General features: G+C 43.0%; 1 protein-coding gene across 14 annotated transcripts in view; it reads right to left on the bottom strand.

Annotated features, from left to right (window-relative positions):
- FGGY (FGGY carbohydrate kinase domain containing) overlaps positions 1-16,472 on the bottom strand; it is a 425,323-nt gene that overhangs the window by 86,878 nt on the left and 321,973 nt on the right. For 13 of the 14 annotated variants that reach the window (XM_047872219.1, XM_047872229.1, XM_047872228.1 and 10 more), the window contains one exon: positions 4,060-4,134. The exons of the other annotated variant lie outside the window; for it this stretch is intronic. In XM_047872219.1, the coding sequence (XP_047728175.1) occupies positions 4,060-4,134 (75 nt within the window). The remainder of the gene's footprint in view (positions 1-4,059; positions 4,135-16,472) is intronic. 14 annotated transcript variants of the gene reach the window in all.

The following is a 16,472-nucleotide window of genomic DNA, read 5'->3' on the forward strand; positions in this document are numbered from 1 at the left end:
TCCCTGTGTCTGGTGGTGTCTCTGGGAGAGGGAGTGGCTAGAAGGGGGGGGGGACCATGGGGCATGAAATCCTGAATGCTGTGCAGTAAATTATGAGAGACGGGGGCAGTTCAGGAGCAAAAGCTCAGCAGTTCCAGCCCAGGGGCCCTCAGCTTTTCGTGAATCTGGCAAGAATATGGATTAGGTGAAACTTGGGCCTCCAAAAATAATCCACAGATGTAGTGTGTTAAAAAAAAATTAAAACATGTTGTACTGTATAAGGCCAGATCCTGCTTATTGCATGTGGCTGATTACCCCCAGATGTTCTTTCTTAAGCTTTTGGGGGGTCATGAACCCTCTTGAGAATATGATAAAACCTACTGACCTTTCCAGAAAAAAAGCCACTTACAAAATAGTATTATGAATGATTTTAGAAGGTCGACAGATGCCCTCACGTCCACCATGGATCATTTGGTGTCTGTGGATTTCAGGACACTCTAGTCTAATCAAGGGGCATGAGCCTGTAGTAGTTAGGAGCATGGCTTTTGAATTCAAGAAACCTAGGTTGGGGTTAAGACATTTCACCTACTTCTTGAATCAAACTGTATGGAACCTAAGACTCAATTCCCATTTTTTAAAAAGGAATGGTAACATCACATTCATTTATCTTAAAACTCTACCAATTGTCAGAAATGTTAACACGCAAGTAACATTTTTTTTAGTATGGTCTTAGATTCAATGAAATACAGTAATACTTATTTGCAAGGTTGCCGCTATAGACAGCGTATGCACAACTCACACAAGGGTGTCGGGTACATGGCAGGTGTTTGGACATGAGCGCTATCTTGGTTATTAGCTATACTCGAGGTGCTCTGCTACGCATTTTGATGTCGTCTCCAATCTTATGACAAACTCAAAAACTGCACCTTGTTATCCCCATGTAGGAGTTCTATGACTTGCCTGAGGGTCTGTGTTGGGGGAGGACAGCTTCCCCCCAACACGCATGAAAATACCATGCAAAATTGGTATGTCTGATACTTCTGAAACCAGAGAAGTGTGGTTCATGTGATTAGCGGGCCAGAGCCGAGGGTAACACAAAGCACATTCCCTTGGGAAAAGGCAAGAAAGTATCTGCACAAGAGGCACTCCCTTGGGAGGGGCTGTGACAGCCTTGCCTCTCCCCCATGTGGCATTGTTGGCTGGAATTTCCCACTCAGTCAGTAACAGGGCATTCCCTTCGGGTGTCCCAGGCTCCACTCTGTGAAATGTCCCACCCTCCTTAAATGCCCTGCCACGGGGCTTTGTGCTAAAATGATTTTGTGCTCACCTTTCTGGAAAAAATGTTTTCACAGAGAAATTTAAATTAAAATCAGGCTAGTCCACTGGGAATGTACAGAACCAAATGCAAATCGAGAGACTTCAAATGCAAATAGTACTTTTTAAGGGTCTATTCTGAAAAGAAAACTATAGATGAACAGGCTATGGATAAACTGGTTGTTTGACAAGTCTTTCAATTCAGTGTGATCAAGAGAGAATTTTACTTCATGGAGAGTTTCGCACAGTCCCAAGTTAACTTCATTACAATATCGCTTTCATTCTATTCCTACAAAATACCAACCACATCTATTCACAACATATAGATGCTAGGGCAATATTCAGAGCTAATGAAACAAAAAAACCATTTTTTCCCCAAGTTGAACATCATGGGAAAATATCTGTTATCAGAATACTTCTTTGAAATGCACATTTCTGCCTGAAAGATCGGCATACTGTCTTACCTTTGCAAAACAGACCGAACTACTCACAATTCAGTTGACCCTACAATGAAACCTTATTTAAAAAAAAAAAGGTCTTAAATTTCCTTCCCTTTGCAGTATTATAAAGGTCATTAAGGCGATGGACAGAATAAATATGATAGCTTTTAATACATGTACAACCCACTGAATACAAGATTGGTTTTCCAACTGTGTGGTATTTGGGAAAATGTAGCTGGCTGGCTCCACCCAGCCCACATTATATTTAACCTCATTTACACGGAAGGGGGGTGCCTCTGTGAGGCGATCCTGGCCAAAATAACAAAGTTTGCTAAGATGTGTAAAATAAAAACTGGCCTTAGAAATGCCTGGAAGCTTATTTCCTCCATGTAGCATTTACAAGCATATCGAAAAGCAAATGCAGGTTGGGAGAGTGGAAAGAGCAGAAGATCGGGAGCGAGACAGACACTTCTCGGGCTCCCCATGTGACTCTACTGAGCACTAGCTTTCTGACCTCGCCAGGTGCTTTTTCCTGTCTGTGAAATGAGGACAAGCTCACCTACTTACAGGGTAGCTGTCCTAGGCCACAGGTGGGTGGGTGGTACTCTGGTGCCTGGCACAGCTAGTGGGTGTCGAGGAAAGGCAACGGTCATGATCATCGCGTGATGGTGCCCCTGGGTCTGCCTCTCGGCATGTACTCAGAGGACGAGCAACACACAGCTCAGATTTTCCATTTCAACGTGGTCATTTTATTCCACTCGAAGACTTCCATGCAATGGCATTGTTGGATCAGAAAACCAAAGTTCCTCAATACTCCATATAGCTACTTTTATTTTAGAAAGCCAGGACCACCAATCCCAGCTCTGCTACTCGCTAAGCCACATGAAACTGAGCAAGTTAAGTGGTCTTGCTTAAGTGTAGGTTTCAAACCTGCGGAATGGGGATTCTAAGACCTAGTTCATTAGGTTGAGTCACATGATGTTAGTAAATATTTAGCACAGTGCCTGGCACATAATACCCCAAAACTAAATTATTCATCATGATTATCATTATTACCATCAAATAGGATCACTAAATAACTGTCTTGACGACTGATGCCCATTATTCTCCTTCATATTCATTTTACTATTTACTCCCTCCATTTAGACAGGTATCAGAATTACCTGTTTTTGACCAAGGTCCCATAAGTAGGACCAGCTGATCGACGCCACTGAACTAGCCAAGCTATTAAATCAATGACAGTTGCTTCAGGAAGATAGTCAAACTGGCACATAAATAAACTAAAAGGACTGTTTCATCCAATCCAGTTGGCCTGGGGCATATAAGACTGTATGTTCTTAGTGGTTGGAAAGCTCTACTCTCTCAACATAGCTACATGGACAAATGGGGACATGAGAAAAGCACTTCTGTTAGTGATATGGATATATGGAAAAAATGTATGCAGTTCTATTATTTGAAGGAATAAGGTTATGGAAGTGGTATATGGAGAAACAAAATAACTGAGCGGCATATAAATATGTCCACATAACAGGAACCAGGAAACTTTCTGTGTGTCTCTGAAAAATAAATTTTGAATCAGAATTTACTGGCCTGATTTTTCCTTTCTGTTGGTCCAGGTTCTCTTACCAGAGTGGCTAAGCCTCGCTTGATTAGCTATAATTTGGGGGGTTCCTCCCAGCTCTGAAACTCAGAAAGCCATGACCCGCTCCTCCAAAATGCACTTCCTAACATGATCACCTCTGGGAGAATAAGAGTCCTTAGAGAATGATGTTTGAGCTTTTAGGAGTTTGTTTTCACTTTGGATTCATCTTCAGCATAGGAGTTCCTAACACTTTAAATTCTCCCTTCCTCTCCTTAACCATCTGAACCTCTTGCTGAAGCTGCTAATGACCTAAAAACAAACACTTCCAAGTTCTAAGGATGCTTACTATTTAGAGGAACCCTATAATGAATCCTTTTGTGAAGGGAACAATGTCATGTGTTTTATAAGTGTGCACATTCTTTAACATCAGCTTTTCTTAATGCAAGCATACATGGCATCTGCTTCTATTTAATTGAGTTTGGAAGACAAGTTACATACATAACAACTATGATGCTCAAAGGCTTGAGCTCCTTTCAGCTTTCAGCCATGTGAGGTGATTAGTGAAGCAGGTGAAGAACTTCATCAAGATTTCCTTCCTAAAAGACACGCATCTCTTTTTGGCAAGCTCCCTTTTAATTAACAATCTCTGTCGCAAAAAGCACATGATGTATCTTGGAGGAGCATGCGGTCTAAAGTTTATTGATAGCCCTCACTCTCTTTAAAAATGGCATTAAAGGGTCTTACAGCAATGGCTTGAACTGTGGCCAGGTAGAGAATGGCAAGATCATCGAGGTCCTGAGACAGTTTCAACCCGGTGACCTGGAGGGATGAAGAAAAGAAAAGAAAGAGATGGCCAAAAGGAGCTGCCATGGATAGAGATAGTTCCCATGAAACACGTTCAGATGTGTTTTCTTGCCCAAACAAGTTCATATGCAAATCCCCTTTTTGTGAGCTGAACGTGAAATGACTACCAAACTGTTTAATCTCCAGACCTGGGAAAAACTATCATTTCTTCTCTAAAAGAAAGTGCCCTGCCTTGTATTAAACAAAAACAAAACAAATACCATACGGAAATCGTGTTTGATATTCCTTAGCATGGAATTAAGTCTTTCTTCTTCTTTAAAAAAAATGTTCTTTTATTATAAACACCCATTTTCTTTGGCTTAGAGAAATCAACATGGAACAGTGGCATTCTAGTAAAAGATGATCTTATTCTGAGCTCTGCTGTTGTCAGAATTCAGTGTAACAGCATCGAGGGGGTATTCAGAGTAAAATAATATGTCTCCTATAAATGTTATACCTACTAGGGGATAATTTACAATCTGTGGTTTGCAAGGGAATCCCATTAAAGTCAATCGGAACCACATGCTTATATGGAGTATGTCAATTTCTGAGAGATTCCAGAACTGAACAGGATGCTAAATGTAGATGCCTTCAAGACTTGTTCAACAGTCCCTCCTTCACACTTCCCATTCATTAACATCTTCTCTTGGGATATTTCTAGAGGGTGAAAAACTGCGGGGTCCTTCAAGCCTACTCTGAAGTTTGTGGATATCGATACCAGAATTTGCTCTGTATTTTCACATTACAAAATTAATCAACGTAACATAGGTTTACTCAGAGCCTACGGTGTGTATGATCTTGAGTGCAATGAGGTGGTGACATTAAAAGAGGAGAGCTGAGCGGTCTCCCCAGGTCCTTTTCCTTGGTCTCTCCAGTCCCCTTTAATTACCCTCTCCAGACTGCCCTCTGAGCTAGGACTAAGGGGCTGTATTGACCTGTTGCAGGGCAGACTCCATTCTGTCACCGAAACCAGAGACCTGAGGGCACTCTCCCCTGACTTTTCCTTTCTTCTCAGATTTACACAGTCTCCCAAGTCATGTCCATTTATCTCCCAAATCTTTCACGAATCCATCCCTTCTCTTTGTCCTGTTGCTCACTTTTTCAATCCAGGCCACCATTTTGTAAGTACTTGTTCTGACATACAAACCTGATCAGGTTACTCCCTGTTACAAATTGTCCACTGACCTCATTTCGAGGCAGAAATGCCTATGCTGTTTTATGTGCTCCCTCTTTGGCTTGCCCCTGCTTACTTCTCTAACATCTGTACATGTCCTTCCTCACTTAGTATTCTCTGCTCTAGCTATTCTGACTACTCACTGAAGTCTGTTGATGCAGGCATTATTGGATTCAAGTAGAGCTACCTGCTAATGGTTTCTCTTGCCAAATGATTGGGTGACCAGATGAGAATTTGAGCTTTGATTTTAACACACAGGAACATGAAGATTTGAATGAGAGACTAGAGGGGAATTCTGGGTATGCATCTTCCCAAGCCAATAACTCGAGTGTGAAGGAACATCCCTTGTAAAGTTCCCCAGAGACCTAAACACATAGTAAAAACACTGGCAGTAAAGGAGAACATGAACACTGCTGATGTTATAGAAGTTCGCTTCATAATGTGTGTAAGGAAATAACGTGCCCCAGGGCACACATACAATGGAAACCAGAACCTAGCTGTTCTGACAGACTACCTGTGATACTCACACAGTATCTCCAATGCCTAGCACTATGTCTGGCACATAGTAGGCACTAAATTACGATCCGCTGAACGTGTGAATTAATGACAATGCTTTTTCCCTTTGTATACCACTGTCTTTCCTAACATCCTAGCCTTTTGTGTCTAATTACGCGATTACGGGAGGATAATATTTACCACCTCAGCTCCTCATATATTCATAGAAGGGAGGGCCATTTACTCCATGCCCCAAGAAAGAAGAGTGGAAGATCACTTCTAGTTGCTCATTCCAGGCTTTCACCCCACCCCACCCCACCCCACTTCACCGCCCAGACTCGACACTTAGCTTCCCTCATCACAGTGGCTTAGAGGAGATCATCGGGGTAAAAGAGCAGCCCATTGCTCATATGGAACCTTTGTGTGAATTAGAAAGAGGTGCCCCCTCCAGGCAGACTAAATGCAAAAGGCATCCCACTTGGGAGAATAAATTATAAAAAGGAGAAGAGTGGGCAGGATTTCAGCCCTGTCGTATGTCCCTTCAGCCAAATACCTCATGTCACCAACCAGCACTGTATCACATGATGATCCTGGATAAAGATCGCTCATCATGAATGGTCTCTCTTTTCTCTACTGGCCTGGCCTCAACAGCATCTGTGCAGCTTACCTACTGGGAAAGCCAACTGGGACAAGGCCTAGAGCGGCCTTCCAGAACCAGTCCAGGAGGCACGCTACCTCTGGCTCCCCTCTCTGGTCATCAATGTGAATGAAGCTGTGACCCTTTGTGTGACTGGGTTATGTGCATGCTTGGCAGACTCACATCTCCCCGTAGGTGGGTCCTGAAGACCAGATTTGGGTACAGTGTGATGGGGTGGGGAAGAAATCTGACTTTGGATATGAGATACATTCTGCTATTAATTAACTAGGAACCCTAGTGCCGTGTATGACATTTATAATGTAACTGGTTCTTATATCCTTCTTGATTAGCAAAAACCCGTAAGACAGGATGGATGCAATATCACCAGATTTCATTTTCTTTTTTCTTTTTTAGTTTTTTAGGTACACCTCACACCTGGTGTGTAGCCCAGTGTGGGGCTTTAACTCACGACCCTGAGATCGAGACCTGAGCTGAGATCAAGAGTCGGACGTTCAACCGATGGAGCCACCCAGGTTCCCCCAGATTTTATTTTCTTATCCTGCAGTAAATAATCGTAAGACTTTCCCCACAGTATTAATATTCAAGCAACAAAAGTATCATGGCCTCTTGTCTAAATGTCTAGTGCCCCCAGAGCTCAGAAATCATAGGGGAGAAGAGAGAAGATAGTGTCTTTTCTCCAGAAACTGAGAATGAGATCATGTAAATGAGCACTAAATTTAACTCCTAAGCTTGCTAGTAGCTCTGGCAAAAGGAACACCACACGGGTGACATAGCATTTTCTTTTTCTGATAAATAAAACATACCTGCATTTCAAGGAAGAAAACATTATTATTCTAAGGAAGAAGGTACTCAGCAATGAACGGGACTAAGCAAGCACAGCTCTCCCACTCCATCTCCAACATCACCAGGGCCAGGGAGTTGAAACGTGACTCAGTGAAAGACATTTCTCTCTAAAGAAGTTACTGTGGTCTGGGGCCCTGCTTGCTTGACATCTCATCTGATAAGCAGATGGAGACTCCAGAAGGGCCCGTCATCATGAATTCCATTTGATTTCTCTCTCAAATACTAGAGACTTCAACCATGCCTTGGTGAAAGTCAAATGGCTGTTGACCCTAAGGAGTGCCTGCCATGTGGACCACTCAGGAGGCTACAGAGGCCTGTCAGGGAGCCAGCCTGGTAGGGAAGTGGCAGCAGTAGCCCAGGAATGCCAGGGACATCCTGGGAGGAGGTGCAGCTTTATAACCAGTGAGAAAGCTGAGACGTGACAGATGAGCAGATATCCCTATCTGAGGGCCGAATCTTCCATCAATAAGGGGAAGTAGGAAGAAAGCATAAGTGGAAGGAGTGTGTTTCTAGAAGGTGTGCATGTGCCTATTTTGAATGTTTGGGCAAGACAGTGAAATGTGCGGGGAAGCCCCATGGGAGAGTTGCACTGGTAAGCACATTTTATTTATTTTGCTATTGTGTAAGAAGGAGAACTGTAAGAGAAAACTTTTATAATTAATATTTAGAGATGTGTGAAAGCTGCATATGGTGGCCAAAGAGATGCAAACTATGGCTGATAACATCAACATCCTAGATGATGGTTATAAAATGCTTATGTGGAATTTCTGAGCTTAGAAGACAAGTGTGGGTGAATGGAAAGAAGACAAGCTATGGAGGAAGACACCTGGGTTCGGATCTTGACATTTCCCCAGCTGGCTGCACAACGGAGTGTTTGGTGACCTTTCTGAAGCCTATTCATGAAGTAGGAATAATGATACCTCAAGGCATTTTTGTGAAGATTAAAAATCATTTGCAAAGTGTCTTACATTTTCAGGAAGCTATACTGAGTCTACAAGAGCTAAACCGTTGGGATGCCAATGACACTTAGCGTTGATTTTCTTTTCCGTTCTCTTACTAAATGTTTGTTCTCTTTATCTTAAATGCACGAAGGGTTCAATCCCATTCATTAATTGGAGTAGGGCAACAAAACATCTCCTTTAACGTGGTATGGGTACCCCCAGGGTATTAATGAGGGGCACTAAAGACTAGTGCACATCCAGCGTGGGGAAGACAGGGCAGAATGCATGTTCATCATCATCAGCATGAGGATCATAATGTTAAAGATATGGACATCCAGGAGTGTGGACAAACAGCATGCCCCTGATGAGGGCCCACGAGTAGGATGATGAGGGACTCACTGCAAGGACTCCTTGGAGAAGTCCTAGTCCTTATCAACCTACACACCTTCACTCACTATGTAAATAGTAAGGACAGATGAATTTCACCATAGACTTCACCTGAAGTCTTGCTGCCACTTAGGAGCTGTGAGACCTTGAGCACGCCTCATCTTTTCCTGGGATCCTCGCTGAATGCAGACTTCCTGAGCTCTAACTCCAGATTTCCCGAATCTTTGGTGTGGGCCCAGCAATTTGCATTTCAGCAAGGTCATATTGTACAATAAATTGTGGGAATAAGTGTCCTTAACCTTGGCATTGTGAATTAAAGGTTGACAGGCGTTAAAATTGTCGAAATTGTTCAAAAAAAGATAGTAGTAATTCAGTTAGCTAATTTTTTTTCCTTCTTAGTGATTTTAAAGGAATTAGTTATATATGTTAGTAAGAAAGAAAAAAAAAGTTTGGAAATAGATTTTCAAGGGGTCTCTAAAGATTACAAAGACAAGAAAACAGGATCCCCAGTCCTGAGGTTTTCTAGGGTCATCAGAGCTTGATGGAGTATCCAAGGCTCAGGGGAATTGGTTGAAAGCTTTTGAGAAAACAAAGGAACAGCAAAAATGGTCTGTTGGCTCAGTCAATAATAAGGACAGAGCTGATGGACAGACAACAGGGAAATGAGAAGGATCAGAGAAAAATGTATAGAAAACCTCTGGAGAGAGGACAGAGATTGGAGAACAGGTCTGAAATAATCAGCAGCCTGAAAGAGAAAGGACACAAACGTCCCAGAGGTTTCAGTAAGCATCAGGAATCGAGGATGACACTTGGCATCGCCCAAAACTCACCCAGATTTGGGAAATGCAGATAAACGTGTTAACAAAACACAACGTGTTAACAACTCTGAAGATGTTCCCAAGATTCCCATCCTGCAGTTACTCAATCAGACACTAATCTAGGCACTGCTGTAAAGGGACTTTGTAGATGGAACTGGTTACTAGCCAGATGACCTTAAAATACAGAAATTATCCTGGATTATGCAGTATAAACTCAGTGTAATCATGTGAGTCCGTAAAAGCAGAAGAGTCAGTCAAGTGACAGAGTAGGAGGCAGAAGAAATGAGGCAGAAATGGAAACCGGGGAGATTCAAAGGATGAGAAGGACATGATCTGCCATTGGTGGCTTTGAAGATGGATGAGGGGGGCAATGAGTCAAGAAATGCAGGTGGTCTTTAGAAGCTGAGGACCCCTGGCTGACGGTCAGCCAGGATATAGGAACCTCAGTCCCACAACTGCGTGGAGCTCAAACTGGCCGACAATTTGAATGAATTTGGTAGATTATTCCCAGAGCCTCCAGATATGAGCCTTTGGTTCTGGTCTTGTGAAAATTGGAGCAAAGAAACGAGCTGAGCCAGCCTGGGCTTCTCACCCACAGAACTGCGAGATAAGAAATTTAAGCCTCTAAGTTTGTGGTAATTTATTCAAGCAGCAACAGACAACCGATAAACTCACGAAGCCTAGACTGACATTCTCCCTTACAGCCTTATTCTGTTGGTGAACCCTACGTGACACACTAGTTTGTTTGCTAGGCCCCAGATACACCAGGCACTTCACATCTTTGTCTGCTTCTGATGCTCTAAATCCAAGCCATTTAAAAAAAAATTTTTTTTAACGTTTATTTATTTTTGAGACAGAGAGAGACAGAGCACGAACAGGGGAGGGGCAGAGAGAGAGGGAGACACAGAATCCGAAACAGGCGCCAGGCTCTGAGCTGGCAGCACAGAGCCCGACACGGGGCTCGAACTCACGGACCGTGAGATCATGACCTGAGCTGAAGTCAGACGCTTAACCGACCAAGCCACCCAGGCGCCCCAATCCAAACCATTTTAATGTACTCATGCACCAGTATCCCAAAACTGTTCTGGTCAACTGTCCAGGTCCTTAGTTGGTGTCATCCAGCCTATCTTGATTTACATACTAATGATTTACATACGGATTTGGATCCCATCCTTGGTCTCCTGGCCTTAGATCTTTCTCATTGTTTGTTTGTTGGATATTCCTAGCGGGTTTCTACCCAATTCACTCCTCGGTCTTCTATCAAGCCATACTACCTTGGGAAGGACTCTTATTTGTAATTCATATTCCTCTTGCCTCCGTCTTCTGGGTTTTACTTGTTGCTTGGTATAGTTAGGGAAGAGAGAAAGCACTAAGAAAATAAAGTCTGAATCTGTGACATAATTTTTAAAAAAATCACTCAAATGAGGAGAAAATATGGCAGACACACTGAAAACAGAGTGGGAATATGAAAACACAAAAACTTAATTTTTTTTCTTTAAAAACATTTTTTTCCTTAAATTTTTTTTTCCTCCTAATGGATATCAGGGGCCTCAATCTGAACACACCAGGTTTCTAATATCACTTCTGTTTTTTTCCCCCTCTAGGAAAAAAATAGCTGTGACTCTCTGAACCTTAGACAGAGAGAGAGACAGAGAGAGAGAGACAGAGAGAGCACGAGCAGGGGAGAGGGGCGGAGGAAGAGAGAATCTTAAGCAGGCTTCATGCTCAGCACGGAGCTCAACGCAGGGCTCCATCCCACAACCCTGGGATTGTGACCTGAGCTGAAATTAAGAGTCTGACGCTCAACCTACTGAGCCACCCAGGCACCCCATCTCCGTTCTTTTAAATGGGGCAATGACATTGTCAGGCAGGGCTGTGAGAAATGCTGGTGATGATGCATGTAAAGCATCTGTCATGGTGCCTGACACGCTACAGTCCTGGAGAAAATGATACCTATCACAAAACAAAATACGAGCTGCTAAACTAGATACTTCAATAAGAAAATGCGTTATCAGAAAACCAGCTAGATGATACTTAGGATATTAAGCTTTGTTATACGACTCAATTTGTCATAGGCAAAAATATGTAAAAACAAAACAAAACAAAAACAGTGAGATGAACTGGCATTAAATTGTAACAAAATCATCAACAAACCCATGTCAAAGAGTGCACATCCCTGCAAGCCTGATAAATGTTATCAGTCACGAGCTGCTTGAATTAGCCCATGAGCTTCCAGGTCTGGCATCCTCCTCCCCATCAGAGGAAGCCACTGGGAGACAGCCTGTGGCTCCTCCTGAGATCTTGCAAAGCCTCATCTGCATTGCTGACTCCATCCACATCGGACACTGTTTAGCAAGGCCCGTCTCTAGCTGGGGTTCCGTCCTCTGGGAACCGGCTAAGATCTTACAATGCGTCTTCCCTTTCTCTGTCTCGGTTTTTCACATGCACACTTGCTCTGGGCTTGCTTTGAAGAGCCGTTGGAGCAGGACTCAACCTCTCCAGCAGTTTGAGCAGCATATGGTCTTATGTTAGAAATCACAGCTCTTCAAAGCACGAGAAAATAGCTTTCCGTTCTGGGTAGCGCTGTTCTTGCAAAAGGAAGCAGAGAAAACACGTTTCAACCACTGGGGGATATGGTGTTTTCATGGCCTGATAGGCTTCTGACATGACTTGCTTCTTTGATTACATTTGATGAATTGACTTCTTGGATATTTCAGGAAAAGAATGTTTTAAAAAGCGCCAAAACAAAGAGGTAGTATTAATTTGAGAATTGAAACTAGTCATATATACCGAGACACATGCCCTCTTTCTAAATTCCTCCAGCACTAAAGTTTTGTAAGGCACACAAAATTTGAGTGTTTCCTGCTGTGGTTAAGGGAAGTGAAGCCTAAGGACTTATGTAGAGAAAAGACTAATCTCTGTACAGTATGAAATGTGGCTTCTGTGAGGACGAAGTGACTGTTCGCCTTCACCAGCTGGTCGTGCACAGCCGATGACCTCCGTGGCTGCTGAGTCCAGATGGTCCCTGGGCTGAGGGGAATGGCTCATGACTGGCTACTTGGCATCCAAAGGCTACACTAAGAATCCTGCTAGTTGTCTTCTAATGCGCAGATAAGGGCCACTGAGCAGAAGCCACAGGTTCCGAAGTATTTGCTGATGTTGTCTGTCCACTATGTGATAGTCTCCCCCTTGTTGATTCTGACAATCATCCCGTAAGGAAGCCTGTTCCACTTACTGATGAACAGACTGACCTCACAGAGCTAATGTCAAAGGTCACACAGCTGGTACATTTTCAAAGCAGGATGCCAATGCAGATCTGACTTTGATCACTGGGCTCCCTTTACTGTTTCACAGGGGTAAAAACTCTCCAACCAAACATTTAAAATAAAAACAATCAGGGGTGCCTGGGTGGCTTAGTGGGTTAAGGGTCTGACTTCGGCTCAGATCATGATCTCACAGTTTGTGAGTTTGAGCCCCGTGTAGGGCTCTGTGCTGACAGCTCAGAGTCTGGAACCTGCTTCCGATTCTGTGTCTCCCTTTCTCTGCCCCTCCCCTGCCCATGCTCTGTCTGTCTGTCTCTCTCTCTCTCAAAAATAAATACACATAGGGGCGCCTGGGTGGCGCAGTCGGTTAAGCGTCCGACTTCAGCCAGGTCACGATCTCTCGGTCCGGGAGTTCGAGCCCCGCGTCGGGCTCTGGGCTGATGGCTCAGAGCCTGGAGCCTGTTTCTGATTCTGTGTCTCCCTCTCTCTCTGCCCCTCCCCCGTTCGTACTCTGTCTCTCTCTGTCCCAAAAAATAAAACGTTGAAAAAAAAATTAAAAAAAAAATAAATAAATACACATTAAAAAATAAAATAAAAACAATCATAAAAACTATCTAAAACAGGCCACCATTCCTGATGATGAATATTTAGCTTCATCTTTCTTGATGCATGACCATGCCACATTTCTTTAAATACAAGCATTTTTTCTTATGTTTTCCTTTTAAAGAACCTAGAGCCATCAGTGTTAAATGCTTTGATACCGATTGCTATGACCCGAGCTTCTGCTCCCTTTACACATCACATGCAGGGCCCTTAACTAATTTATCAAGTGGAAAGGAGAAATATTTACATAGATGTCTACTTGGTCCAGGCACACCATTAAGCTGCCCACATCCCTAGCCTCTACCTCTTTTTAGCCTAGTGCCACAGGTCAATCACAGAAGGAGAAATGAAGCAGCCGTGCACATAGACAGGAGCCAACTGTTACCAGAACAAAAGAAAATGATGTGTTCACGCATAAGGGAAGGATTCCTGGGTTATGCCCTGTTCCTACTTCTGAGGGCAGGCAGCTCTAAAGCAGAAGAGTTTACAGCCAGGTCAAAGCAGGAGTGCTGTTTAGTTCTGAAATCTGAGTCCATTAGGGTGTGAAGGAAACAAGCACCATTACTGAGGAGAGAAAGAGGTCAGAGCTTAAATCCAAGGGCCAGGGTAAGGACAAACATAGGAGAAAGGAAGAGGGCCAGGTTTCAGAGAAGGGGAGCGAGGACCAGGCTGAGGAGTGTGGTTTGGTATGAAACCACGTGTGAGATGGGTGTTAGGACTCCCATCTCACAGTCACTAGTGTATCGTGCAGAGTAAAGAGCTATGAGTTAAGGCAGCCTGTGGGGGTGTGCTTGCTCAAAGTCAGGAGTCACATTTGTATTTAGGCAGACCATTTCTTGGCGTTATGACTTTAGGCAGGTCACTGTTCATTTGTCCCTTGACAAAGACGGAAATAATTGCTTAGCCATAAGGCAATTATTCGATGCCTGTCTTTGACCTAAACACTGCTGAAAATTTTAATGTTTATTTATTTTTTGAGAGACAGAGACAGAGTGTGAGAGAGAGGGAGACACAGAATCTGAAGCAGGCTCCAGGCTCTGAGCTGTCAGCACAGAGCCCAACGTGGGGCTCAAACCCACAACTGTGAGATCATGACCTGAACTGAGGTCGGACGCCTCATCGATTGAGCCACCCAGGCACCCCTAAACACTGCTGAAATTTAAAAAGTAAACAAGCCATAGGTAGTCCCTATCCTCAAATTTTTTTTCTAATAAATGTAAAATATACGCTAGGTCATATGGCAGCTGTGATCTTATTTTCTTCTGTAAAAATTGTTTTTTATTGACTTCAATGCAGGTTTTAATTCTGCTATTCTGTATTTTTAGTTGTCTTTATCATCTCCTTTTTTTTTTTCCTCATTCCACTGGCTTTCCATCTGAGCTCACTTTTCCCCCCACTAAGTTTCTGTCCTATTTCATAGAGATGTGCCTTTAAAAACAAAACAAAAAACAAAAAACAAAACAAACAACCTACTGAATATGCCGAGTCTTTTTAATATTTTCTTTTGGTTTCAGTAGTAAATAATTCTTTAAGAGGCCTTTCCTTGTGCTCTAATGGTACTTCTTTTTGCTTTGTATGCAACATGTTGTTTTCTAATGGACTCACTTTATTATTTCTTTATTTATTTCAACTAGAGAGCTATACATATTCAGTGCTTCCCAGCAGAGAGTACACATGATTTACTGTCTGTCCCACTCACTGCAACTTGGATATGCCTCTTCAGATCTAAAGCTAGTTGCCAGTTCCCAGAGTCTAGCAGTTTTTTTTTAAATATTTTTAATGTTTATTCATTTTTGAGAGACAAACATACAGAGCATGAGCAGGGGAGGGGCAGAGAGAGAGAGAGAGAGAGAGAGACGGTGGAGGAGGGGAGAGACACAGATTCTAAAGTAGGCTCCAGGCTCTGAGCTGTCAGCACAGAGACTGATGCAGGCCTCGAACTCACGGACCACTGCAAGATCATGACCTTAGCCGAAGTTGGCACTTAACCGACTGAGCCACTGAGGCGCCCCTATTTAAAAAAATTTTTTTTTAATTAGCAGCTTCTATTTTGGGTAGCTTTGGTGGCCTCACCACTACCCGGTTTTCTACTGTTAGAACAGGCAGCAGATGTGCAAACCAATAGCCCTCCTCCAAATTCACAGCTTTTCCTAATGTTGAATCCCAGTAACAGAGTTTTACTCGGGATCCTCAGAACGTAGGGCAGCAGCATTCATCCCAGATGGGTCTTCCTGCCCAGCTGGCCTCTTGGGTTGGCAGTTTTCTGATGGATTGAACTGAAAGGGAAGATAAGGTCTGGGGTTGTGGGAGAGTTCTGGGAAATAAAACTCACTGGCTGCTTCCAAAAAAGCAAAACACCCTAACCATCAGCAGCAGCACAGAGGGAGGCCTGCCCTGTTCTTAGGCTTAAAGGGACCTTGCGTTATTAAGCCAAGGAGCAGAAGGTAGGTCTAACCTCTTGCAAGGCTAGAGGTTCACTTTGCGTATATGTCATGTATTATGTTTATGAAACAAGTTCCAGCTAGTCTTTTAGATTCTAAAAATTCTTCCCAGATTCTCTCTGAGACTGTTGGTGCTGGTGTTGCTAGTTGAACGACATGTTAATTTTCAAAGTCAGTGTGAGTTTTTTTTTTTTTTTTTTTTGCATCCTCACATGTATTTTCAAATGAAGAAGAGGAAGTCTGCATCAGGTCTTACTACCCAAATGCCACATTAAAAAAAAAAATCATTCAAAGTCAGACATCCACTGAGCGCCTGTTTTGGCTTGCACAGATACCTGCATCACAAGTATCACACTGCGTAATGTTCATGCACACACTCACATGCACGCAATAATCATCTCCCTGATTTTATGTGAATTTGGGACACCCACAGTTTCTTTTTTTCTTTGTGTTCATAGTAGGTGATCAATAATGAATGAATAACAAAGATAAGAGACAAGAGTCAACCGAGCGAAGGATAAAGAACTGGGAGAGTGTAGTGCTAGAAAGCAGAAGTACAGAGAGGGTCCAGGGCTTCTCTTGAGATTTTTTTTTTTTTTTTACTACCAAGATAAAATGCTAAATGCAATCTATCATTGCTTAGATAATGATGCAGGGAACCAAACTTGGAGGCGTTCATGTTCCATGTTCT

The sequence above is a fragment of the Prionailurus viverrinus genome, chromosome C1, assembly GCF_022837055.1.
Source record: "Prionailurus viverrinus isolate Anna chromosome C1, UM_Priviv_1.0, whole genome shotgun sequence".
In the NCBI taxonomy this organism is placed as follows: Eukaryota; Metazoa; Chordata; class Mammalia; order Carnivora; family Felidae; genus Prionailurus; species Prionailurus viverrinus.